At 44.3% G+C, this 24,620-nt stretch overlaps 1 protein-coding gene across 1 annotated transcript; it reads right to left on the bottom strand.

Moving 5' to 3' along the window:
- Positions 1-558: 558 nt before the first annotated feature.
- On the bottom strand, positions 559-23,327 carry LOC110974139 (uncharacterized). The gene is made up of 5 exons (XM_022225525.2): positions 23,020-23,327; positions 19,287-19,359; positions 4,020-5,054; positions 3,208-3,311; positions 559-2,466 (listed from the first exon to the last, which is right to left on the bottom strand). The coding sequence occupies exons 1-5, from the start codon at positions 23,074-23,076 to the stop codon at positions 2,353-2,355; spliced, it is 1,383 nt and encodes a 460-aa protein (XP_022081217.2). The 5' UTR covers positions 23,077-23,327; the 3' UTR covers positions 559-2,352.
- Between the last annotated feature and the right edge of the window lie 1,293 nt (positions 23,328-24,620).

Here is a 24,620-nt window from a genome sequence, read left to right as displayed (position 1 = left end):
AGATTTTATTATAGTGCTGGAAAAACAAAGGACTGACGTTAAATTCTGGGACCTGTCACAGCAAAAAGGTGGAGGTTGTGGTATTAAAAAAAAGTTAAACGGCCTATAATTTTAGGACCATGGGCCCTAAACTACTCGGCAGACTGCTCTCACATTGCCATCTGTTCGTATATTTGTAGAAACTTACTGTCATTGGTGTAATTACTTTTAAAAAAAGTATCAAGAAGTAGAGTTTCTTTTGATAGCTAAGTGAATTTATTTTACATTTGGCGACGTTTTTGGTTGCTTTTGTACTGACAGGCAGCCATAGTTTTCGACAAGCAGTTGGTGGGAATATAGAAGGGCAGACACTATAGGGGCCCAATGCAAAGGGTTACCAAAAAATAATAATAATGAACTCCCTGCAAAAACAACCAATGGTGCAATTTAGAATACTAAGTCTGCGATCAACCTCCCCAGGGGCACAATCTGTACATGTAGTGCAAGAAAGGGGGACATCTTACAAAGGGAAGAAACACAACCAGTGCCCCGGTCAGCAACAGCATGAACACCAAGGAATTTTTTTAAGAATATCAAAATATTTTATTGCGGTCATTCGCATATCTGAATACAGTTTTTGTTTAAAATTTTATACAAGGTGTATCATTTTGGCATAAATGCACAATTCAGATTTAATCATTCAAAAGCTTTAATCAATATAGTGCGTCTTTAAAAAACGAAAATAGAAAATCTCGTCGCATAGAAGTTGAGTAGAACATTATACTCAAGCATTTGCACAACAAACTCGCCAATAAAGAATTATATATCAAAGTTAAGATAAAATTAGACGAGGCAAGGATTACTCATAGAATATAAAAATATTGTTTAAAAGCCATCACTTCTTGATATTGTTCCGCTCAACTATCACCCTTTGGGGGTTCTATACCGTCTTAGTGCATTGTCTTGAATCGGAACGTCGGCCTACCAACGAACATGATCATCCAAACGAATTCAACATTAGACTTATCAAAACTATTAATCCCAACAAGGATTTTGTGAGATTCATATTGGCCAAGGGGTCCGTCATGTTGACGGTGGTAGTATAAAATTCACAATCACCTTTGAATCTGCAAATGAAAAATATCTGAAATGCATTTCGGCCGAACTTTACTTCTGACGTCTCCATCACTAGATACATTCAAAAGCATTCAGCTACATACATCACCTACAACGGAGCTTATGCCATCTTAACAGGTCACACAATGTTCAGGCAGACATGTCTTGCGGACTTGACAAATTATAGTCAGTCATATTCTATTGAAGTTCAACATTTCTGCACAGCCTCAAATTTACCCGGTACGGCCTCTGATCAACAGTCGCGGCCAAACCATGTCATCTACAGCCACTCGTAGGTCAACGCCGCTGAAAGCCAAGTCTTTAACTGTTTTCCTCACATGGCAAAAGCTGACCGATTTTTAAAAAATTCTTATAACATAAAATATTTAGCAGAAGGCAGCGGTGTAGTCAGCTCCAAGCATGACACATTATTATGATATTTTAGGCTGCTTTTTTTCAGCCAAGCGTTTCTATTCTTTGTAGACATAAATTTTGTGTGTCTGGTACCTCCTACATAGCCTTTGACTTTAAGCCGGAGCCTTCCACAGCCGGAGATGATTACCAAGCAACCGACTGCAGCCGAGGCCGGAACATTTATGAGAAAGCCCGGGTCTGTGGCCTTGTGCTCTTTCCGTTCTACTTATTCCCGATAGAGCGGTTCCAAACTGAACGAGACGATGTGTGTGTCAAGCGTTCATTTTGGCACATTTTTTTCAAGGAACTGTCTTTGCATCTGTGATAATTTTAAACCTACAAGCTGACCCAGAACGAAATTATACCAAAAAATAAGTGTGCTCGTTAGCTTTTTCGCAATTATTTCTACCAAATCAACGATGTGGTTTGTATATTTTAGGAAAGACCCGAGGCCTCTAGCATTATTGTTCTGAATATTCACTTCGTCTGAAAAAAATGTCTTCTGAAAGAAATATTTGGTCTTGACGAAATCGTGCTTTACCCTGGAACTGAGTTAAGACTCATTTGAGAGACGATCAATGTTAAGCTGTGGGATGACATTTCAGAGAAATTCTCACCGAAATCAGTGTCCTACTGAGAAAATGACAAGAAAGTCAAAATGATGCATCAGGTTGGATATCGGCGTACATATAGAGCTCCAGTGGCGAGTGAAAAGATTAGTAAATACTCAAAAAAATGGGCCTATGGCTGTAACCCAATTAGGTGTCAAATGCTGGGGATTCCGATAACTCCCACTCACAATCTTCGCCCCTCCCATCCTGCTCCTTGATTCCAGCCTAAGACCTAGACGCATATTGCTTCTGAGATGTCGACTCGACACCGCACTGCTCCGTCCATGCGGCAAATCACTGTGGTCTGCGTGTCGTCTGCTACTTCAAGAAGGTTACCCGTCTTATCCTGCAAAGCGGGGAAATGGACAGAAATGCAAAATAAAGTTTCACGCTGGAACAGAAAGTGCATCCGTTTGGTACTCTACGAAGCATGGCTGTTTAACTGCATCTCTCGGAAGACACTCTCATTTTTCCAAGAAACTTGTTTTTCCAGGGCACCCGATCTCGTTGATAAACGTTCTTTTACAATAAAATTCTATTGTTCGAAGCATTACGGTAATATGTCACAATAAGCATACGAATAACGTCACTGCACTGAGAGTATAGCGTAGTTTCGTGGGTATCAAAATGGGGTAACGAGGTCAGTCGAACTGATTTATGTTGAAAGAAAATGGTTTAAATGCTTGACTGGGAAGGTCTGAATCCTTGGTGGTACTCTTGTTTAATTTTTTAAAAGATTGGTTCGAATGGTTATTTGATCTCCTGCTTAATTTTACAACGTTAAATTTGTTTTAGTTGAGTTAAAATGCGTTCACTTCTAAGGGTGTTGTCACTTTCGGAAAGCCTCGTTATTATACCTTACGGCATGTAACACTTCCTACGGTAAATCATTACTGCCATTTTTCGGTAAAAGCCTCGTTCATGAATGGAGATGGGTGGTCAGATCGGGTGAGGGTAGGGTGTACAAGTAAAGAAATTTGTGGACCTATGAAATTGGGGTGTGTATGAACCAACCACTCCACCCATTGCCTTGAGTAAATAAGAACCCGAGCGACAAATAGTTTAGTCTCTATTCCAGGCCACTCACAGAGATTAGAATACTGCTGTCGTATCCATCTGATGAGAGCTTGCACCAGAGTCGCAGCCCGCTGTCCAAGCATTTCAAGAGATTATACGCCCTGTCGTTATCGACTGCGGGAGAGGAACATTTTGGCAGGTCTTATTAGGAATTTGTTAACAGTAATTTCTGAGGCCATTATATTTCGATCCAGATGACAACACCAAGATTTGGTAATACAGTGAGTTGTTTCTACATTCACCGTCAAAAATTCAGGGGCTTTAAAACTTCAACAAAAAGGTTTTATCTTAACGAGTCTTGTACCAATTCGGCTAATTCTACACTTGTTACCCAGAGAACCAGCGATTGGGCTTTCTGGGGGTATTACCATCGAGACTTTGATAAATGATAGTTTGGAGAAACATTGCAATTAAAAACAAACATGTTTCAGAAATGACATAAAGTATGCAAAGAAATATGATTGGCTAGCCTTTTTTATCCAAAAAGCTTTGGATATCTTGCATTCACCCGGCTTTAACAAGCTTTGGCCGTGTTTACATCTCTTTGTGGTTTTATGCGTCGGAGGAACGAGATTGATAGGAAGCCGGGTTTGACGGGATTTAAGTTATCATCTTGCCGGACTTAATATCGCGACCTGACACGGTGATATAAAACCACGTCTGACGCGTCATTTTAGCAGCCTGAGTGGCGAATCTGTTTAGTGTTTACTATTACAAATTGTGCTCTTTATCTTTAGCTGACATTTTGATTATACCAAGGGGATTAATTTAATTAATGTAATTGGGGGATGCAGAACAGCGTATTATGATAGTTGTACCCACCAATGCTGTCCCTCATGGAAACAGCTCTGCGATGGCAAGCAGAGATGTTCGTCTGCCTATCGATCATGTGGCTCGCTGCGACTGATTTGGTCCTGCGATGCCCCCAGATTGAAGCCTCTTCGGCCGCTGCTTGCTGTCGGTTTCTCTCGTTCTCTCGCTGCACAAAGGTCTTCCGCTGCTGTGCGAGGTGGCCGGACTTCAGCCATGTCTTCTCCGCGGGCCTTGGCGGCCGGGACGCCGGCCGCTTCGGCACGGTGGGCGGACTGGCAGCCGGACTCACTGTGGTGATGCCGTCAGTTGCGAGTTTGCAGGACCGGCTCCGGCCGGCCAGGGTGCGTTTGCGGCGCTTGCTGGAGCCGAATATGGCATTGGCCGGGATTGTGATACCGTGCTCGCTCGCATCTCCGGAGCCGGGAACCGGAATAACGCTGCTCGGTTCTGGGACGCTGGACACTTCCACTGAAACACCGTCTTTTAGTGTAGTTTCCATTGTCTCTGGACTACTTTTCTCCTCGTCGTTTGCACCCAGCTTCCATGAGATGGCACTCTCGTTGATGTCCTCGGTTAACACGGTCAGTCTCGCCACGTCTCCAACCATCTCTGTCTCCGGGCCTACGTCTGACTCGGGCGAATTTTTCACCTCGGCCACCCTTACCTCAGCGCTATCCTCGGTAGGCAACGGCCTGATGACGCTGCTCACCTCGTTCAGACTTCTGCTAGAGCGGAAGATTATTTCGTTGGAACGGTAGGTCACTCGTTTTAGCGTGGACTCGTCGTCGGCAACCAAGGTCTCGGCGCTGGAGAAAGTCGTCTCACTTATTCGGGACGACCTTGCCTCAGACTGCTCCACCGTAGACGTTATCGAGTACGCCTCGCAGTTATCCCCAGATCCCAGAGTTGGATTCGAACCGTAGCCTAGTTTACCCGAGTACGACTGCGAGAGTTTTTGCAACTTCTTCAGCGCGATGGAGCCTGACTCATTGTTATACACGCTTCGAGGGGGAGACAACCCGGAAACGTCGTCCTCAGATGAACCTAAAAGTAACCAAGCGAATATTTTTTTGTAAAACTAATAACGATTTGGTGACAAGGACGTAATGTTTTCTTCTTGAACATTTTGACGAATGTTATAATTACAACCGCAATCAATTTGTGAGAAAAACGGGGTTTGGCGAGTGTCCTATCCGCCAAACAGAAGTAGGACCGTCGATCAAAGAAATCAGAGACTTTGAAATTGATAGGCCATGGACGTACATTTGACCCAAAAATGCCTGTGACAACAGTTTCCGCAGTAGAATTTTACCGCAAGCCAAGACACTGTACGGAGTTGACCATCTATACGCCTGTCTCCGGACCGAACAGATGGCAAAATGTCCCTGTGCCGTATTCCACTGGAAATAAGAGTCCTTTCACGATAACCTTACTTTCAGTTTCATGCTATAAGCATCGGAATAAATTAGGATCTATCCAAGTTTTAATGAAGATTAATGGAGTCATGTTGACCTGACAAGCACGTGACTCAAACTTTGGCTGGTCAGTACTCAGAGCCAAGGTCGGCCAATTATAAAGCCATCCTTCGATAAAATAGAGAACTTCCGTTGCTCTGAATTTGTCCCAACTGTTTACAAAATTTCATCTGATATCAAAATCACAGCGATCGATTAGAACTCCCCGTGGCAACCTCGAAGTCATGCCAACCTACATTCACAACATGATTCACGCTTTGCGCATGAACTGTTCACCCCAAGTCATAACGTACACTGGTTTCTTGTAAAATAAAAAAAAATACGGAAGCAAAAAAAAAAATGATACAGGATGCAGGAAAGAAAATTAATGCGAGAAGACCTTGAGGAAGTGATGAATTCCTTCCAAGTGGCTACCACTCAACAGTAAGACAAGAACAGAGACAAGGCCATGCCCCCTATCAAACAAGGGGCATTTTCAATGAAATGTGAATTTTAATTTTTAAAAGGGGGTGGACTAATTACTTTCCCTTCCGTTATAAAGCGTGTAAAATGACCCCCAAGTTAAGCATCCCCCTCAAAGAGACCATAGAAATTTACTTAAAGATAATTTCAAACTCTTTAGCGCCCCTCTAACACTACCTCCCCAGTGGCGTAACCACGGGAGCCTGGGGCACGTGCTCCCCCCCCCCCCGCAAAGTCCCGTTGCCCTCAGATGCCCTCCCCCCACTGGAAAAAAAAACGGATGAATGGATATTGAACAAGACTAACAAAAACTTGCCCCAAAAGCCACACCACTGAAAGCTGGTACCCACCCATAAAATGCTGGTGCAACTTTGTGCACCCAACTGGTAAAATCCTAGCTACGTCACTACTTCTGGCCATAATCTTGAATTTCAAGTGAAAACAGCGGAGGCCAACCTCTTCCGAGAGTCAGCACGCGGCGCTGTCTCGGCCTGATTTTGCACTGTTTTCCATGGGCGTGTATTTGGTGTAGTGCAGCCTGCAGGAGTTCAGACATTGTGTCGGGGCCTACATGTAGTCCAGGGACTTTCCCATATTGATGCGCGCGCATTTAATTTACCAAGGAGAAGCTGTCAGGAAGAAGAACACTGAACGTTGACGACCATTATTTTGTGTGTAGGCCCCTTGTGTATTTTTGCCACATGATGCACTGTTGTAGCGTTTTAATCACTCAGTCTTTGCAGAGCAAAATTCTGTGCAGTATAAGGTTAATGGTGTTGTTATTTACTTAATATGAACGACCGAAAGTAGTTCTCTGAAATTGCCAAATGGTTAAGCTCGCGGTTGTCAGATCGTTACATTAGATAGTGGATTCGAATCCCAGCGGTGGCTTTTGTTAGTAGTGAAGCCCGTCTGTATAGAGAAAACCAAGCCCCTTTGGGGGGGTTTTCTCGAGCCTCTCGACCAATCAGAACGCTGTATTTAGCCCCCCATTTCTCCCTCATTAGCATAATCTGAGGAGCCAGCTCCTCATCGGGTCGTTCCATGTTTGGGTGACGAGTAGGGGTGTTCCCGTACGTGAGGGGCGTAGGCTACTCAAGATAAAACATTCTTTGGATGGCTGTTTTATATACTGTACATGGACATGCATAAACATGTGTAAAATGTAGTGTATATTTAATCAAAAAACACAGGAAACGCATTCTGCATTAGTCGTCTGTATGAAGCGTGCACTTATTATTATTATTTATTTTTACGTTTGTAGTTATGTATGTTTCTAAAGGAGGGTGATCTATTGAAGTAAGTTTACATAAAATGGAAATTTAGTACAAATACACGGAAATAAAAAGTACATGATACGAGTACGAAGTATATACATGTACATCAATACAGACGCATAGGTACATACCCAGGAGGATGGGGGCACCTACCTACATAAAAAAATGGTACCGCCCTATTTGTCCGAAATGAGAGCTATTGTTGAATGGTCGGGGAGCAATTCCGTCACGGTCCTAAGTCATCGATGGACGTAAACAACCAACTGGGTCGTCAAATGCACTCACAGCTTTGCCTACAAACCTAAAAGATTTAAAATCGCCGCGCCCGTCGGACCTTTCCGCCGTACATGTTCGAACGTGTCCAGTTGTTTACGTCCATCAACGACTAGGGACCGTGACGTCACGGAACTGCTCCCCGACCATTCAACACAGGCCTATTGTAATAGCTCTTTTTCTGATTACAAATACACTACATAATAACATGTATATGCATGTCCATGTACAGTATACAAAACAGCCGTCCAAAGAATGTTTTATCTCGAGTAGCCTACGCCCCTCACGTACGGGAACACCCCTACTCGTCACCCAAACATTCTGTAGAGTAGAGTTAATGGTTTTATTATCTCCTTCATACGAACAATGAAAAGCAACTTCTATGAAATGGTCCGATGGTTAAGGTCGCGGTTTTCACATCCTTGGTCGGTGGGTTCGAATCCCACTGGTTGCTTTTTATTTTCCCAAAGCTTGCTGTCAGTCAGTTGCTATAAGAGGGGTTAAATTCACCCCGTCAAATACCATCAGTACCTTAGCCTACCGGGTAAGCTCTTCTGTTGGGACTGTCCGTGAAGTCCAGGTGAGCGCCTTAGTACAGGTTCGAGACGTATGGCCGACTCGGCGGCCAGGGCTTAGGGGCCTGTCTCGTTCCTCCCTTGCATGGTCGCTCGAACCCTTTTGGGAGTTAAATGGATGGGCAGGGAGGAAGTACGGTGGGCCGGGAACCCGAGACCCAGAAGAGTCCTATATGGAAGCCGGTAACTGCGATTCCTCGCGAATTTCAGGAGTCCGTGCGCCTGAATGCTTGGTCAACACCGCATAACTTTTGGATTTTCCCCTCACCTAATTTTTAAAGAGAAAAATCAAGGGGTGGTACAGTCTGGCGACACTCGCCTCCTTATTTTATCGATGGGAAAACATTTATTACAAATTTCGCTTGCTTTCAACTACAGAATCGTTTGATATTTTCAGGCGGGTGTCCATTCAAAGCCATGGATTAAACTGTTAACTTTCCCAGCCAAATCTCAACAACATGGACCGGACCTCCCACCCCCAATCTCCGGTCAATGTCGTGTCTCATGGGTCATGGTCTGTGCAACCTTGGGAGGGTGTGGCTAGCGCACGTGTTCCAACAATTTTTTGCCCGGATAATCGTGCCTGTGCTTATGTGTATGCAGGGAAGCCTGTTATTAATTCATATCCTTGGTTATCGTCGAAAGATCAACAGAATTTAAAGACCTTGGATCTCAACTTTGTTAACTAACAGTGGTAACAAGCTGAAGTGTAAGGGACACTTTGCTAACGGCGCATAAAATGTTTGTGAATTATCTATCCTGCGCAAGACAACATTGCATGATTTGATTTCTTCACCGAAAAGAGCGCGCAAATAGTATACCCTCAAAAAAGCGGGGCGCGCGCAATGTACATGGAACAATAACAACACAACGCATCATGGAAGAATTTGGGTCTTTCATTTAGTCCTTTCTTTCGGGGTTTTTGATGGATCATCGTTACATTTTTCGAGGCAATAACGGAATTACGAAATAAGAAAAATCTCACAGGACTAAAAGTTGTGTCTGTACGAGAATGGGCCTTTCAAATTCAGAAATGCATAAATTTTAGACAGTCATTGACCGAAATGCCATGGTGCATCGCATAGGATGAACTCCTGTAAAACTGTTGTGATCGTACACCACGGACGTGTGTAATAAAATCTGGACTCGCAATGCCCTTTTCAACTTATAGAGATTATTGAATCCACTCGCGGCCAGTTTACCATGCCGAATACAAAGCTTTCCTGGCAATTTGTCCAAAATATAACTTCTTCTATTCAACCGCCGGCCTTGAGAATCAAAACCTTTACTCCAACACTGGCTTGTACACAGACTGACGTATGTAAAATAGCATAAACAATGATGTGATGTGATGTAAATTTTGACAGTCTGAATTTGCAACTATTTATTTCAACGACAGCTACAATTAATTTGTTTTCATCTAAAGCCTCAAAATTTACCTTCCTGTCTAAGTTAACCTCACTTTCAACTTTTCACTATTTCAAAGGGTGTTTTAAATGCCTGTTTTGTTTTAATGGCAATGAGTAATCCCGTATTCAAGCACAATTGTCATGCTTGCCAAAAAAGGGTTAGGGATAAGGGGGTTAGGGTTAGGGATAGGGGTTAGGGTTAGAGGTAGGGTTGGGGTCAATGGTTGGGTTAGGGTTAGGTTAGGGTTAGAGCTAGGGTTATGGTTACCTTAGGGTTAAGGTTAGGGTTACGTTAGGGTTAGGGGTTAGAGTTCCGTTAGGGTTAAGGCTAAGGTTAAAGTTAGGGTTAGGGGTTACGTTAGGGTTAGAGGTTAGGGTTAGGGTTAGGGTTAGGGTTACCTTAGGGTTAGGGTAACGTTAGGGTTAGGGGTTAGGGTTTGAGGTGGGTTAGGGTTAGGGGTTAGGGTTAGGTTAGGGTTAGAGCTAGGGTTATGGTTAAAGTTGGGTTAGGGGTTATGGTTAGGGGGCTAGGGTTAGGTTAGGGGTTAGGGTTACCATAGGGTTAGGGGCAGGGTTATGTTAGGGTTAGGGGTTAGGGTTGGATTAGGGGTTAGGGTTAGAGCTAGGGTTAGGGTTACCTTAGGGTTAGGTTAGGGATTAGGGTTACCCTAGGGTTAAGGTTACCTTAGGGTTGGGGTTAAGGGTTAGGATTACCTTAGGGTTAGGGTTAGGGGTGAGGGTTACATTAGGGTTAGGGATTAGGGTTACGTCAGGGTTAGGGGTTAGGGTTACCTTAGGGTTAGGGTTACGTTAGGATTACCTTAGGGTTAGGGTTTGATTAGGGTTAGGGGTTAGGGTTTGACTGGGATTAGGGTTAGGGTTAAGTTAGGGTTAGGGGTTAGGGTTACTTAGGGTTAGGGTTACGTTTGGGTTACGGTTTGAGTTGGATTAGGGTTTGGGTTAGGGTTACGGGTTAGGGTTACCTTAGGGTTAGGGTTAGGGTTACCTTAGGGTTAGGGTTAGGGTTACCTTAGGGTTAGGGTTAGGGGTTAGGGTTTGAGGTGGGTTAGGGTTAGGGGTTAGGGTTAGGTTAGGGTTAGTGGCTAGGGTTTGGGTTAGAGTTAGACTAGGGCTAGGGGTTAGGGTTACCTTAGGGTTAGTGGCTAGGGTTTGAGTTCTATTAGCGTTAGGGTTAGGGGTTAGGGTTACCTTAGGGGTTAGGGGTGAGGGTTTGGGTTTGGGTTAGGGGTTAGGGTTAGGGTTACCTTAGGGTTAGGGGGTGAGGGTTAGGGTTTGAGTTGGATTAAGGTTAGGGTTACCTTAGGGTTAGGGGTACCTTAGGGTTAGGGTTACCTTAAGGTTAGGGTTAGGATTAGGGTTAGGGTTACCTTAGGGTTAGGGTTAGGGGTTAGGGTTACCTTAGGGTTAGGGTTACCTTAGGGTTAGGGTTACCTTAGGGTTAGGGTTACCTTAGGGTTCGGGGTTAGGGTTACCTTAGGGTTAGGGTTAAATTAGGGTTAGGAGTTAGGGTTTCCTTAGGGTTAGGGTTAGTGTTAGAGGTTAGGGTTACCTTAGGGTTAGGGTTAGGGGTTAGGGTTTGAGTTGGATTGGGGTTAGGGGTTAGGGTTACCTTAGGGTTAGTGGCTAGGGTTTGGGTTAGAGTTAGACTAGGGCTAGGGGTTAGGGTTACCTTAGGGTTAGTGGCTAGGGTTTGAGTTCTATTAGCGTTAGGGTTAGGGGTTAGGGTTACCTTAGGGTTAGGGGTGAGGGTTAGGGTTTGGGTTAGGGGTTAGGGTTAGGGTTACCTTAGGGTTAGGGGTGAGGGTTAGGGTTTGACTTGGATTAAGGTTAGGGTTACCTTAGGGTTAGGGTTTGAGTTGGATTAGGGTTAGGGTTAGGCCCCCAAATTGGGGGCCTAATTTGGATAGAGGCGGGCGTTAGGGTTAGGGTTACTTTAGGGTTAGGGGTTAGGGTTACCTTAGGGTTAGGGTTACCTTAGGGTTAGGGGTTAGGGTTAGCTTAGGGTTGGGGGGTAGGGTTACCTTAGGGTTAGGGTTACTTTAGGGTTAGGGGTTAGGGTTACTTTAGGGTTAGGGTTACCTTAGGGTTAGGGGTTAGGGTTTCCTTAGGGTTAGGGGTTAGGGTTAGCTTAGGGTTAGGGTTAAGGGTTAGTTTTAGGGGTTAGGGTTACATTAGGGTTAGGGTTAGGGTTAGCTTAGGGTTAGGGTTAAGGGTTAGTTTTAGGGGTTGAGGTTACATTAGGGTTAGGGGTTAGGGTTACCTTAGGGTTAGGGGTTAGGGGTACCTTAGGGGTAGTGTTAGGTGGACCTTAGGTTTAGGGGTTAGGGTTACCTTACGGTTAGGGTTAGGTTTACTTTAGGGTTAGGGGTTAGGGTTACCTTAGGGTTAGGGTTACCTTAGTGTTAGGGGTTAGGGTTAGCTTAGGGTTGGGGGTTAGGGTTACCTTAGGGTTAGGGTTACTTTAGGGTTAGGGTTAGGGGTTAGGGTTACTTTAGGGTTAGGGTTACCTTAGGGTTAGGGGTTAGGGTTTCCTTAGGGTTGGGGGTTAGGGTTACCTTAGGGTTAGGGATTAGGGTTACCTTAGGGTTAGGGTTAGGGGGGTAGGGTTACATTAGGGTTAGGGGTTAGGGTTAGCTTAGGGTTAGGGGTAACGGTTAGGGTTAGGGGTTAGGGTTACCTTAGGGTTAGGGTTAGGGGTTAGGGGTTAGGGTTACCTTAGGGTTAGGGTTACCTTAGGGTTAGGGTTAGGGTTTCCTTAGGGTTAGGGCTAGTGCCGGGGTTAGGGTTACCTTAGGGTTAGGGTTAGGGGTTAAGGTTATCTTAGAGTTAGGGTTACTTTAGGGTTAGGGGTTAGGGTTTCCTTAGGGTTAGTGTTAGGGTTACCTTAGGGTTAGGGTTAGGGTTTGAGTTGGATTGGGGTTAGGGGTTAGGGTTACCTTAGGGTTAGTGGCTAGGGTTTGGGTTAGAGTTAGACTAGGGCTAGGGGTTAGGGTTACCTTAGGGTTAGTGGCTAGGGTTTGAGTTCTATTAGCGTTAGGGTTAGGGGTTAGGGTTACCTTAGGGTTCGGGGTGAGGGTTAGGGTTTGGGTTAGGGGTTAGGGTTACCTTAGGGTTAGGGGTGAGGGTTAGGGTTTGAGTTGGATTCAGGTTAGGGTTACCTTAGGGTTAGGGTTTGAGTTGGATTAGGGTTAGGGTTAGGCCCCCAAATTGGGGGCCTAATTTGGATAGAGGCGGGCGTTAGGGTTAGGGTTACTTTAGGGTTAGGGGTTAGGGTTACCTTAGGGTTAGGATTACCTTAGGGTTAGGGGTTAGGGTTAGCTTAGGGTTGGGGGTTAGGGTTACCTTAGGGTTAGGGTTACTTTAAGGTTAGGGTTAGGGGTTGGGGTTACTTTAGGGTTAGGGTTACCTTAGGGTTAGGGGTTAGGGTTTCCTTAGGGTTGGGGGTTAGGGTTACCTTAGGGTTAGGGATTAGGGTTACCTTAGGGTTAGGGTTAGGGGTTAGGGTTACCTTAGGGTTAGGGGTTAGGGTTAGCTTAGGGTTAGGGGTAACGGTTAGGGTTAGGGGTTAGGGTTACCTTAGGGTTAGGGGTTAGGGTTACCTTAGGGTTAGGGTTAGGGGTTAGGGTTACCTTAGGGTTAGTGGCTAGGGTTTGAGTTCTATTAGCGTTAGTGTTACGGGTTAGGGTTACCTTAGGTTTAGGGTTGAGGGTTAGGGTTTGGGTTAGGGGTTAGGGTTAGGGTTACCTTAGGGTTAGGGGTGAGGGTTAGGGTTTGAGTTGGATTAAGGTTAGGGTTACCTTAGGGTTAGGGTTTGAGTTGGATTAGGGTTAGGGCTAGGCCCCCAAATTGGGGGCCTAATTTGGATAGAGGCGGGCGTTAGGGTTAGGGTTACTTTAGGGTTAGGGGTTAGGGTTACCTTAGGGTTAGGGTTACCTTAGGGTTAGGGGTTAGGGTTAGCTTAGGGTTGGGGGTTAGGGTTACCTTAGGGTTAGGGTTACTTTAGGGTTAGGGGTTAGGGTTACTTTAGGGTTAGGGTTACCTTAGGGTTAGGGGTTAGGGTTTCCTTAGGGTTGGGGGTTAGGGTTACCTTAGGGTTAGTGGCTAGGGTTTGGGTTAGAGTTAGACTAGGGCTAGGGGTTAGGGTTACCTTAGGGTTAGTGGCTAGGGTTTGAGTTCTATTAGCGTTAGGGTTAGGGGTTAGGGTTACCTTAGGGTTAGGGATGAGGGTTAGGGTTTGGGTTAGGGTTAGGGCTACCTTAGGGTTAGGGGTGAGGGTTAGGGTTTGAGTTGGATTAAGGTTAGGGTTACCTTAGGGTTAGGGTTTGAGTTGGATTAGGGTTAGGGTTAGGCCCCCAAATTGGGGGCCTAACTTGGATAGAGGCGGGCGGCGACAATCAAAGCTGAGCGCATTGTTTTACTATTTGGAGGTATCTTCGGGAAAAGCAAATGAAAAAATTCCTGGTGCCCCCCTGGTGCCCCCCGAAAAACGTATGAATGGATATTGAACAAGGCTAACAAAAACATGCCCCAAAAAGCCACAACAATGAAAGCTGGTGCCCCCATAAGATGCTGGTGCTCTTTAGTGCCCCCCAGTAAAATCCTAGCTATGCCACTGTATCTCCCTCCGACCCATTTGGGATTGGATCCGTCCTTCATCTAACTACGAAAACGGAAGGTCATTTCAGGCTGCTCATGGTGAAAGTCACGCTGTACGAAATGTCTGTTGACAGTGCACTTTGCATAGGCCTATGCCTTTTTATGACATTTATTCGTGAAAGGGGAAACGTGTGAGATTGTTCTGTACTGACTTTTCCTCTTGGCGCGATAGGCATGCGCGTGCATATCTGTGGGTGGATGATCCACCGACAACAATAACTAAATGGAGTCACTGTATAAAATTCTCTAAAAGTAGAGTAGCTTTGATTAAATCTTGAGTCCGGAGCCTTTTGCTTGGGCGATCCTCTCAGTTACGCAGAGGGAGTTCCTTAATTATCAATTTTGAACTTCCGTTGTAAGTATCGCCCATGGAGATCACTAGAGGGTGGAAGTGAGCGAAAAGGCGCAAGTACATTTTTGCAAACGCGCATAATGACAGAGCACAGTAGAAGGCCATCACCGTAGACCCGTTTTGCGATATTTAGTCCATTTGTAATTCATACAAAGGAAACTGCAGTTCCTTGGCTGAAGTACATTTTTAAAAACAACTTCAATTAGATGTTATAATCCAACGACGATCGATCTAGACAATGTATGCTGAAGGAGACACGTGTACGAAAGGGAATGATTAAGCTCCCCTTCTACCCTCACGGCCTGATTACAAAATAAAGAGTGCGCGCAACATGGCCTCCATGTGCTGTATAGAATTTCAAACACAAAGGAACAAAAGAGCCCTAACCGCTCATATAAAAGTGCCATATCATCGTTACTGTTTCATACGGGAGAAGTCACATTTCGTAAAACCAGGAGCAGTTACGTGAGACCCATTCTCTTCGATGCTTACGGGTTTCATTCGTCACTCTGTCATGAATCAGGAATCCATGTCGCGGGGGATTCGATGACTTCCTCCCTGCAACAAATACGTGAATCACCGTGTTTTCACAAGCGTGGGTGCCGGGCCGACCAAGCCCCAGCGCCCCACTGATTTCTGTCAAACTTTCGCTCCGTGTATCATAAATAACACATGGGCCGACGGGAGCCTAACGGTTTCTGTTCGCCTCTTAACTTGGCCACCGTCTTCAAGCACTTTTGGCAAAAAGGGAGTACATTTGCTCCGTTTCGATTCCGTCCTGTTCAAGTGGAAAATTTCACTTGAGTGGATAAATTCCTTGCAGTTCCTGCGGAGATTAATTTTCGAACACAGCAAAAAGTGCGCGAAACGCTCTTCTAAACAATTCTTCCTATCAGTCTGTTCGCATTTTCAAATTCATCATGATTGGATAAATGTTGTGTTGCAACTTAGAACAGATATTTAAGGATAAGAATATGTAAACACAATAAAGATTAAAAAGGCTTTGAAAACGTGTATGAGTAAAATTGCTGGGTAAACGACTCAAAAGGGTAAGACTGGCTGGAATAAAAAAGGCGTTTACAACTTCTGATTCTAGCTTCAAAGAAAGTGGTACCAAGATAATAAACACAGTTTTTGATTGCAAGAGAACTTAGGCCTATATTTTTCCTACAAGGGTCTCAATCCTCCAATATCGACCGGTATCAATGAGTGTTTACACTCTGTGCTTATATAGATCGGGCGTTGCATACGTAAAAACAATCATATATAAGGCATTTTCACAGCCGATGCCTTATTACGTTATTTGTTTTCCTTTCTGGTGGAAGTTCCAAACCTTTACACCAAAAACTCTGTGGTATTTTATTTTTAAAAGTATTTGCTTAGTAGTGTGTTATCACGCATTTATTGCTGGGCAGAAAGTTATTAGGTAATCAAGTACACGAGTTGACAGATGGCGGCAGACAAGGTACCCAGGAAAGTGGAGGCTGGCAGAGAAAACAAATGTGGATGCAACCAAAATTGGATAACTGATTCCCAAACGATGAGAGCAAGTAATCCGCCTTGAGCGGAAGCACCCCATGTTAGTGTGGAGTGTTCATTTTGTTGGTAGCGACGCGGCCATAACGAATGTACTTCATGGTCCTTTGTGTGAACCAGTAGAGTGCAGTCCCCACCGTTTAAATCATTTTTTTCAAAATGCCGTTGCTGGAAAAACTGTGCCCTCTCTGTATCCAGGTCGGAGCTCATTGTTTATGCAGGCAATAACAATCCCTTCTCCCTGCACTATGACTTTAATTCTCTTTTTAAGCTTTTTTTTTATCTTTTTTGTATTTTTGCGTTTCTTTTACCGTGGTATAGATTTATCAGTTAAAAAAGTGCTCTGAAAGCTCTATAGTTACCTCAACTGAAAAAGAATTATGCTATGTTACTTGAATCTTATTTCTTCCGTGGACACAAAGTTAATATCCATGCAGAGAACGTACATCCGACTTGGCCGGGGCTAAGACAAAAGAATGAGATGCAAGCGTGAAGACAGTTAAAGGCAGCAATCGGCAAACTATTTACACCGGTAATCAAGCCCGCTACTCTATAAAGGTAAAAGTGCGGAAAAACCATCCTCAAAAAGAGTGAGTCCCTCATGAATCCACTTCAAAAGAGTGAAAACCACTCTTAAAAGAATGAAATCATTCTTAAAAGTGTGGAAACCACTCTCAGGTGAAACTCACTCTAAAAGGAGAGCCATACGTAAGAACAACACTCCTTTTTGAATTGCCCCTTATACGTCTTCTTGGAGTAGCGGAAAGTTCACTCTTTTGGAGTGGTTGCCACTCTTTCTAGGGTGGTTTTCAATCACCAGGGGTGGTTTTATGAGGGACTCGCTGGTTTTGAGAGTGACTTTTTCTTTGTATCGAAGAGTATAAGCCCAGAGATGCACACAGGAAGAGACACCAAGAACAGCGAATTAGATGTCACATAGAGGAGTGTAAGCGCCTGAACGTAAAGGAAAAGGCCACGGCTTAGTTTTTGATGACTTTCATAATCTTCTTGCGAATGAAACAGACACTTTGGCCTTGAAGCGACAGAAAGTGTTCTTTTCCTTAAGGTCGCAAAATGTGCACACAGTTTGTAATCACGTTTGACAAGTCGGAGCCGCGTTTCAAAGTTCACGGTCGCTTCTTGTTGTGGGACAGCCGCAAGCACAGCATGAGTCGTGCAGAAACGATCCCTCATGTGTACGTAAGATAGGTGTGTCGGAAGTGATTTCCCCCAAATCGACATGTCTTTAATGCGATGCAGTATAGCCGACGTGCTACCGAGTCCCATGATCGACAGTCAGAACAAGCTGGTGAGCCAAACGATCACGTCATCAAAATTTTGTCACCACACTTATGCCCGAGTCCCGCTCACGGGAAAATAGCTTCAATATCGGCTACAGACGGTTGACGGCTAGGCCGCGTGTTGCACATTTCCTACCGCGCGGCAGCTGCGCTGGCGTTGATGGGCACCGTTGTACCAGACGGAAATATGACTCTTCTGTCCTTGCCAAACTTTCGATGATCACTTCTTTTGATTGATTCGGAATAAAATATGTTCCTTATGCTCCGTGGTTTAAAACAGAAATAATACTCAAACCAAAAACTATACATATTCTGCGGCGTTGGAGAGGCAAACACTTCACAAAGTTTGTAGCCAGTCAAATGGCGCGATGTTTCGCCAACTCTGTGGAATCCCGTATAATAAATCATTAATGCTATACGAACTGTTTCCTTAACATTTATCATGGTTCATTGGTTTGGTTGTGCTTCAAGTCCAGTTACTGGTACTCTTGGAGTACAAAGTGTCCGAGAGCTAAGCCTCAAACACATCGTGAGCTTGTCATGCATTCTTTCGCACACTCATTGCATGCAATGCGTCGTCGCCCTCCTAGCCTGCAGGGATTGGCGCTCCGTGAGGGCATTGGTTCAAACACCTTCGAGATGCAGACCGGTAAAATAAGCTGCCATAGCCAACAGTGAAAAATACCTGAACTTCCTAAAATCGGGAAAAGTATTCACGAGTTTCTCAGGCGTTCTCGACGCACATCAAATTAAAGCTCTAGTTATGATTTTTCATTTTCTTTTCGAATTCCCATTCATTAACCGATGTCTTCTAAAGATATTTTGCCACAGAAGGCCACCCCCTAAAAAGCAGTCGTGAAGCCCCTCACCATTTTGAAAAAATCGATGCCTACACTACTCGAAAAATAGACCTTTTTCAGGCACCAACTTCTTCCAAATCTCACTGAGACGCAAGCTGGTATTCTCTTTGCCCGTCTAAACCTGTCTTTTCTACAATTCCTTAAGTTCATGGGTCACAAAATGTTCTATTTCATAGAGAATTTGAGCGCATACAAGTTGTGATTTGGCCTGCGCAAGCAGGTTTCGGTCTATTTACTGGCCTGCACTCTTCGGCTCGACTATTGGGCGCCCCTTACTGCATTAGCGCAGTTATTTTAACAATTTGATTTTGGCTGGCTGTGGTGGAGGTCAATGATGCACCTTACTCTGCTTCCTGCACTGAAATTGTGTGCAAGAAATAGCCTGTAGAAAATTTGAAATAACCTCTCCGTAATTCCAACCAGTGGAGGTTGGGGAGCTGTCGTAATCTAAAATCTCACCTGTGCGACTGGAAGGGAAGGCTAAAAACTCTGATACGCCTAGCAAAGCCATAATAAAAAGAAATCTAGAACTTGAGGAAGACCCCAATCTGTTGTAGGGAAGGGGTGGACGGTAGATAAATCTCCCAGCGTAATCAAAACCTTCCTATAAAAATATCCTGCAGCGAAGGGTGGAATATGCGCTGTCGAAATAGCCGCCATGTTGGCTGGTTATTTCGATATGCTCAAGTGGACTGTGCTTACCCCCAGGGTATATACAGATGGAAGATACTAGGGTAAACTGTCCTTAATTTGGAACAGATATCCGTGAATGCACAAAAGAGATCATCAATATAATAATGCTTGCCAGATGTTTAATATATAGTTTCAGGGCCGCTGATATACACGATTCACAGAGAACTATAACTTTCGCAGAATTTGTATTCTGTCATTTTCCGATAGATCTGTGAAGCGGAAAGCTCCCGCCCGAACAGCCAACTCGCGCCAATCGCTTTGAAATCAGCATGGCGTCACAAAAGACCCCCATATCTATAAATGTCTCTGATTAGTTAGGTGTATCAAGCGACTTCCCTTGTCCACACAGGGGGACCCTTAGTTCAGCATGCCTCATGTCATCTTACTTTCGTACTGTGACCATCTTGCGATTAGGCGATGTCGTCTGTGAGCAAGCTTGATTCGTCGACGGGGTAAATCCTGTGTACATGTAAACGAAAAAAACCCTTGAAACAACAGTCCGCTCTGGATGACGTTTCCAAAATTTAATAGAGGGCCTCAATTTTATGTTTGTTCAAAATGTACTCTAAAAAGTGAATCGAGGAGAAAAGGTCAAAAAGCGGCGTTCCAAAAAGTGATAAAGCAACTAAAGTCTAGTCCTTCTGAACTTAAAAAATCAAGTACGAATTGAGATGTAACACTCCATTCGTTTCTGTGCTGAACCGTAATGTCCTTGGTTAATCCATGATAGATCTTCCAAATAAAAAAACACACTCAGAACCTCAGCTACTAATATGTGCCAACGCCGCTAAATTCGTTTGTTCCTTTCGCTCTAAACGTATTGCAGCGAAGTGCAGTTCCCGCCAAAGGAGCCTCAGTCCTCTCTTGCTCCCGCTCGGACCCAAAGCTACCGTCATTCGATTCGGCCACAACCTATGTTCCTGTGCTGCGTCATATTTACGACCACGCATGCCCAGTTGTGTCTGTACAAATTTCGTCTACAGAGACAATTCAGCACAGTATGTCAGAAAAGGGCGGGTTGCAATGACTGCAAAACATCTGTTTTTAGACTGTGTGGACTCACACAATAATGTATGTTTCCTTCAATAACAACATTGCGAACTTTGGCAATTTGCTGAAGTCGCGTTAAAAAACAACTTGTATAGGGCCTAGTTCAAAATGTTGGTTGTAGTCCATAGTGAGAAAGTTTTTCTAAACTAAATAGATTAAAAGCTGGCATGTAAAATATTACGAGAAATATCCCAGTTTATCAAACGCTATAAAAGCATATAGAATTAATCGTAAAAATTACACTTCCAAATCATGACGAGAATATTCCTCGAGCGTGTTAAGTCATACTCCAGTTTTGTAACTTTAATAACGGATGACTCGCGCAACACTGAAACCGACTACCATACATTATGAGCGAATGGTCCTGTTTTCTTAAGCGTGTTTCAAAGGGAAAGGAAGTTATATTTGAGCATACAAGGTAAATCCAGGTAACATATGCTTTACAGGCATCAGTAGCTTCTGATTAAACCAATGTCCGCAAACAATATAGCATCATAACCTAAACGCTGTCTTACCAGGGCGTCCGTAGTTGGTTCTTATATTTGTTTACGTTGAAAATGGGTTGGTCGGTTGGAGAAAAAGGCAGAAAAATAAAACTTGCCAGATATTCTTAAGGTTTTTATTTTTTGCTCATTATTCTTCTTAGGAGAGTCCAGGCAGGGTCGGCGATATATTCGGGGGGGGGGTGGAACCAAAAACAATCGTTGGTCGTAAATGAGGACCACAGAATTAACTTCGGACTACCTTATAACTCACACACTGTCAGTTATATTTTTAGTCTTTTAATGCAATTGCTTACAACCTCAAACAAGCTTCATAATTTCCTTTTCCTCTTCTTTTTGCGCTTGACATAAGCTCCGAGCAGCTAGTACCGCACTTTTTGGGGGATACTAGGCGGTGACAATGATGTAAGAACTAGTACAAGAACAGAAGGCACCGCGATGGGTGCACTGATATCAGCCTAAGAGAACAGGTGTCCCTGTTCCAATAATCGCAAAGGTGAGTGAAACAAAACATGCCTTGCTACGTGCCACAAAGCCTCTGTCTTTAAAAATAAATCTGAAAACGACAGCTGTAATTCCCCTAGAGCTACATAAAAGGCCATTTTCTGAAATCAGATATGTTATCATTATGTCCACGACTATAAATGTGGGGGCGGGTATGAGATCAAGTTGATGCACATCAATTTTTACTGCTTTAGCTTACAAACCTAAATCGTTGTAAGCATCGATTGTCTCGCTGTGGCATGGGCGGATCCAGAACTACATTTGTATGGGAATTTTTGAGGAGGGGATCTAAGGATTTCTCTACATGTAATCTTTATGAGCTTTCTTAGTGGTGAGACTAGGCCTAAATTTTCTACACGTTTTGGAGTAGGCCTACTCTGCTGCTAACAGAGTAGTATTTTAGCTTTCCCTTAATGCGAAGTATCCTTCTTCCTACAACACAAAATCACCCACCGGCCTCGTTCGCCTATAGCGCTTAACGCTAAAGCAATTCCCAATCCTACTTTAAAGGGCGGAGCCACGCGTTACCCCCCCCCCGCACCGCTTGTCCAGGTATATCTTCATTCGTCTCTCATCCCGCACAAGCAATCCACACGTGTAACCTGTTAGCTGTCTTGTTGCGACGACGGCAGCTTTAACCCTTGGACATGACACAACTGCCTGGGAGAGTGCAAATTGAGGTTAAGAGGAAATTAGTCATGTTATGTGAAGCTCGGATTGGGACATGGCCGGCAACGGTATATGACAGCTTGCCCCTTGCCTACGTGTAACGCGTAGCCCAGTCACTCACTTGCCTTGAAAAATCGCTCGAGTTCAGTGTTTGTCCAGGCCCACTAGGTTTTTTGGTCACAAGAAGCCATGTTGATTTTTTTGGTGGGGGTGTGCACTATCTTGCCAGCTGGTAGAGGAAATGCCGGAGCTGCACGCGATAGTACAGCATACGAAGTCTTTCATAAAAACTTTCTGCCCAAGTTAGGCAATTTCAAAGGGGGGGGTGCCCTCGTGAGTGTTCAACCCATTTCTTGTTAATGGCCACTCGAAAATGAGTGCTGGCCCCTACAGAAATTCCAAGTCCGTCAACCATCCAAACTGACTTTTGGAATTTACCCCTCTGCAAACAACACTTTCTCGTGCATGCTGATCAGACCGTTTTCCTAATATGTCAAATTCAATTAATGGAGAACATGATTCGTTATCACGAGGGAGCAGCGTCAGACGCACTTCGTGGAAAGATTATTGGGGAATAGTGTCAAAGGACCCCCAACGCAAATGTCCCGTCAACCAAGCAGATTAACGACGCACGCGCCTTCATTATGCATGTGTAAATGCGCGTTTTCGCACATGGGTATCTAAGCTGAGCACAGGGTAGTCGCGTCATGTAGAACAGGAAGTGGAACTGCGCAAGGTCTGGGCCAAAATAGCCGGGACGTAAAACGGAAATGGGGGGGGGGTGGAAGCGGTTGTTGTTCTGTTTTTGTTAAACGGAGCATCGCTTGTCGAGCGGCGTCAAGCAGCCGTCGGTTTCGCTACGGTTCGCCGACTGTGGCAAAGGATGAGAGAAAGTCTTCCAAACCACCCGTAAAATACCGTGCCTCCCATTTCCCAAATGAACATGCTCTTAAAGGGCACGTTTGGCGCCAGAGGTGTTTTGTAGATTACAACGGAGTTGTCCAGAAAACGGTCAGGTCTGTTTAGAAAATGGCATGCGTTGAGCTGATCTCTGACGTAATCGTCATGTATCTTTATCACTATTGCACTCCCTATCTTCATAAAAAAACAGTCAAGATATCAACATCGTAATTTTTGACAATTCCACTTGCCGATAGGAGTTGTCTTGTCCTTCACTGTCGCCTCTACAACAGTACAAGGCACTGACATTGATCCAAATAACGTGTCATTAGTTCAGCTGCAGCCGCCAATCACTGATACAAAGATACTGTGAATAGTTGAAACGTATTCTGTTTCCCTGGCAGTGTCATTGTAAAAAGCACTGGTTATTATGATTATTAACAGCTTAAGCCATGAACGCACTGAGAATTAGAAGGCGAGTGGAAAATCTTACCGCAGTCTCATCCTTGACTCTCCTGGTCACCGTGTTTCCAGCGTGCGTTTGGCCCATGATTTCCGAGGTCCAGACGGGCGAGGTATCTCGCTAAGGTGCGCAACTCCCGTGCGCCGATTCCCTAACCCTGACTCCCGATGGCACCGTGGACTATCACTAGGCATACGCGCCAGTGCAGCAAGTCTACTTTATCCAGGCATTAAAAACCGCCGGTGAGTCACGGTGTGTCTCTCTGACTGTCAAGTTTTCAGGCTGAGTCGATGACCGGGAACAGGCAAGGGGGACCAAAGCCAAGTAAACAGGTCGCAATAAACCAAGAGGTATATTACGGGGCCTAAGTCAGTCGATACGTGCAGTAACGTCAAGTGAACAATTCACTGGAGATGAAAAAGTCAGACAAGCTACTACGTGACGAAAATGCAAAGTTACATGCGCAGTGCAAAAACCAACCAGAGTTGAAAAGAATTGTTCAACTACCTGCAGCTTGTTGCAAATTAATAACATATTTTGTCAGATAGTAGGCCTTTGGCCCAAACGATGAGAGATGTTCTCTTGATAATTTAAAATCGTCACTGTTTGAAATTGGCCACACTTTTAGCTGATTAGCCCATCGAGGCTCCCATAATTAACACTGTTTGACCCACCATACATAAACAAGGAAGGGTTCCAATGTGGCTAATTTCATCCATTAGTTTGGAGGTATTTTCCAGCTCAAACACAAACCATAATTAGACCTCCCGTCACAATGGAACCTTGAACTTCTGGGAGAAACGCAGCAGTCTCAAACAACATCGAAACAGCTGAGAATTAGTGTGCAATCAACTGCCTTTCTGATTTGTCGAAAAGAGGCAAAATATCTCATAAAATAAAGGTGTGTTTTGGCGCCGAGGAAATCCTATACTTATCTGGAGGCCGGTGCCAAATATCATGATAATCAGCTGCGTTTCCCCTGGAGTTAGGTCAACTGCTCAGGCCAGATACCGTACTCTATCATCTTTCGTGTCCTGTTGACGGAGGTGGCATTTCAAAATACGCATGGCAAAGGTCTTCAAACCCGTGGGAAATTGGCTAAGTTGGCCAATATGTTTATTTCGAGAGATATGTTGTTTTGATTTACCTATCATTTTGTTCACAGTGTTATTTTTGACAGGCAGTTTGAACCGCGGAACGAGTGTTTACAAGTTTGTGATATGGGAAAATTCGTTTACGTAAGACACATAATATGAGATTTCAATTTATTTGTACACATTTTTAGCAGGTCCCTTACTTCCTCGAATATTTCTCTTCTCCCATTTCTCTCCCTTGCATTGGAGTAGGAATTAAGGGGCGGTGCTACATCTACTTAAAGGGGGGGATGTAACAAGCTGGAGAAGATGAGATTTGAAAAATAGTAATCATGGTCTTTAATTTCGAATAAGGCGAAAGATAACCTGAAATATAACACATCTCCTGGGCCTAGGCCATTATACCCTGTGCTAAATAGCCTCATCATTTTTTTGTAAAGTTCGGCACGACAGCAGCACGGCGTATAGCACGGGTTTGGCTTGGTAAGTTGTATTCTTTATGTCACGGCAAGCCCTTTAGCTCAACAGTGCTCTGAA

The sequence above is a fragment of the Acanthaster planci genome, linkage group LG04 (assembly GCF_054643075.1).
Source record: "Acanthaster planci isolate LZ-2023a linkage group LG04, COTS_SCS, whole genome shotgun sequence".
Taxonomy (NCBI): domain Eukaryota; kingdom Metazoa; phylum Echinodermata; class Asteroidea; order Valvatida; family Acanthasteridae; genus Acanthaster; species Acanthaster planci.
This window is presented reverse-complemented; position numbering and strand designations above follow the sequence as displayed.

Coding starts and splice junctions, on each gene's coding strand:
- LOC110974139 (XM_022225525.2), bottom strand. CDS start 23,076: ATGGGCCAAACGCACGCTGGAAACACGGTGACCAGGAGAGTCAAGGAT. Junction 19,360..23,019: donor GAGTCAAGGATGAGACTGCG/GTAAGATTTTCC, acceptor ACATGTACACAG/GATTTACCCCGTCGACGAAT. Junction 3,312..4,019: donor TTCCATGAGGGACAGCATTG/GTGGGTACAACT, acceptor CCTCTCCCGCAG/TCGATAACGACAGGGCGTAT.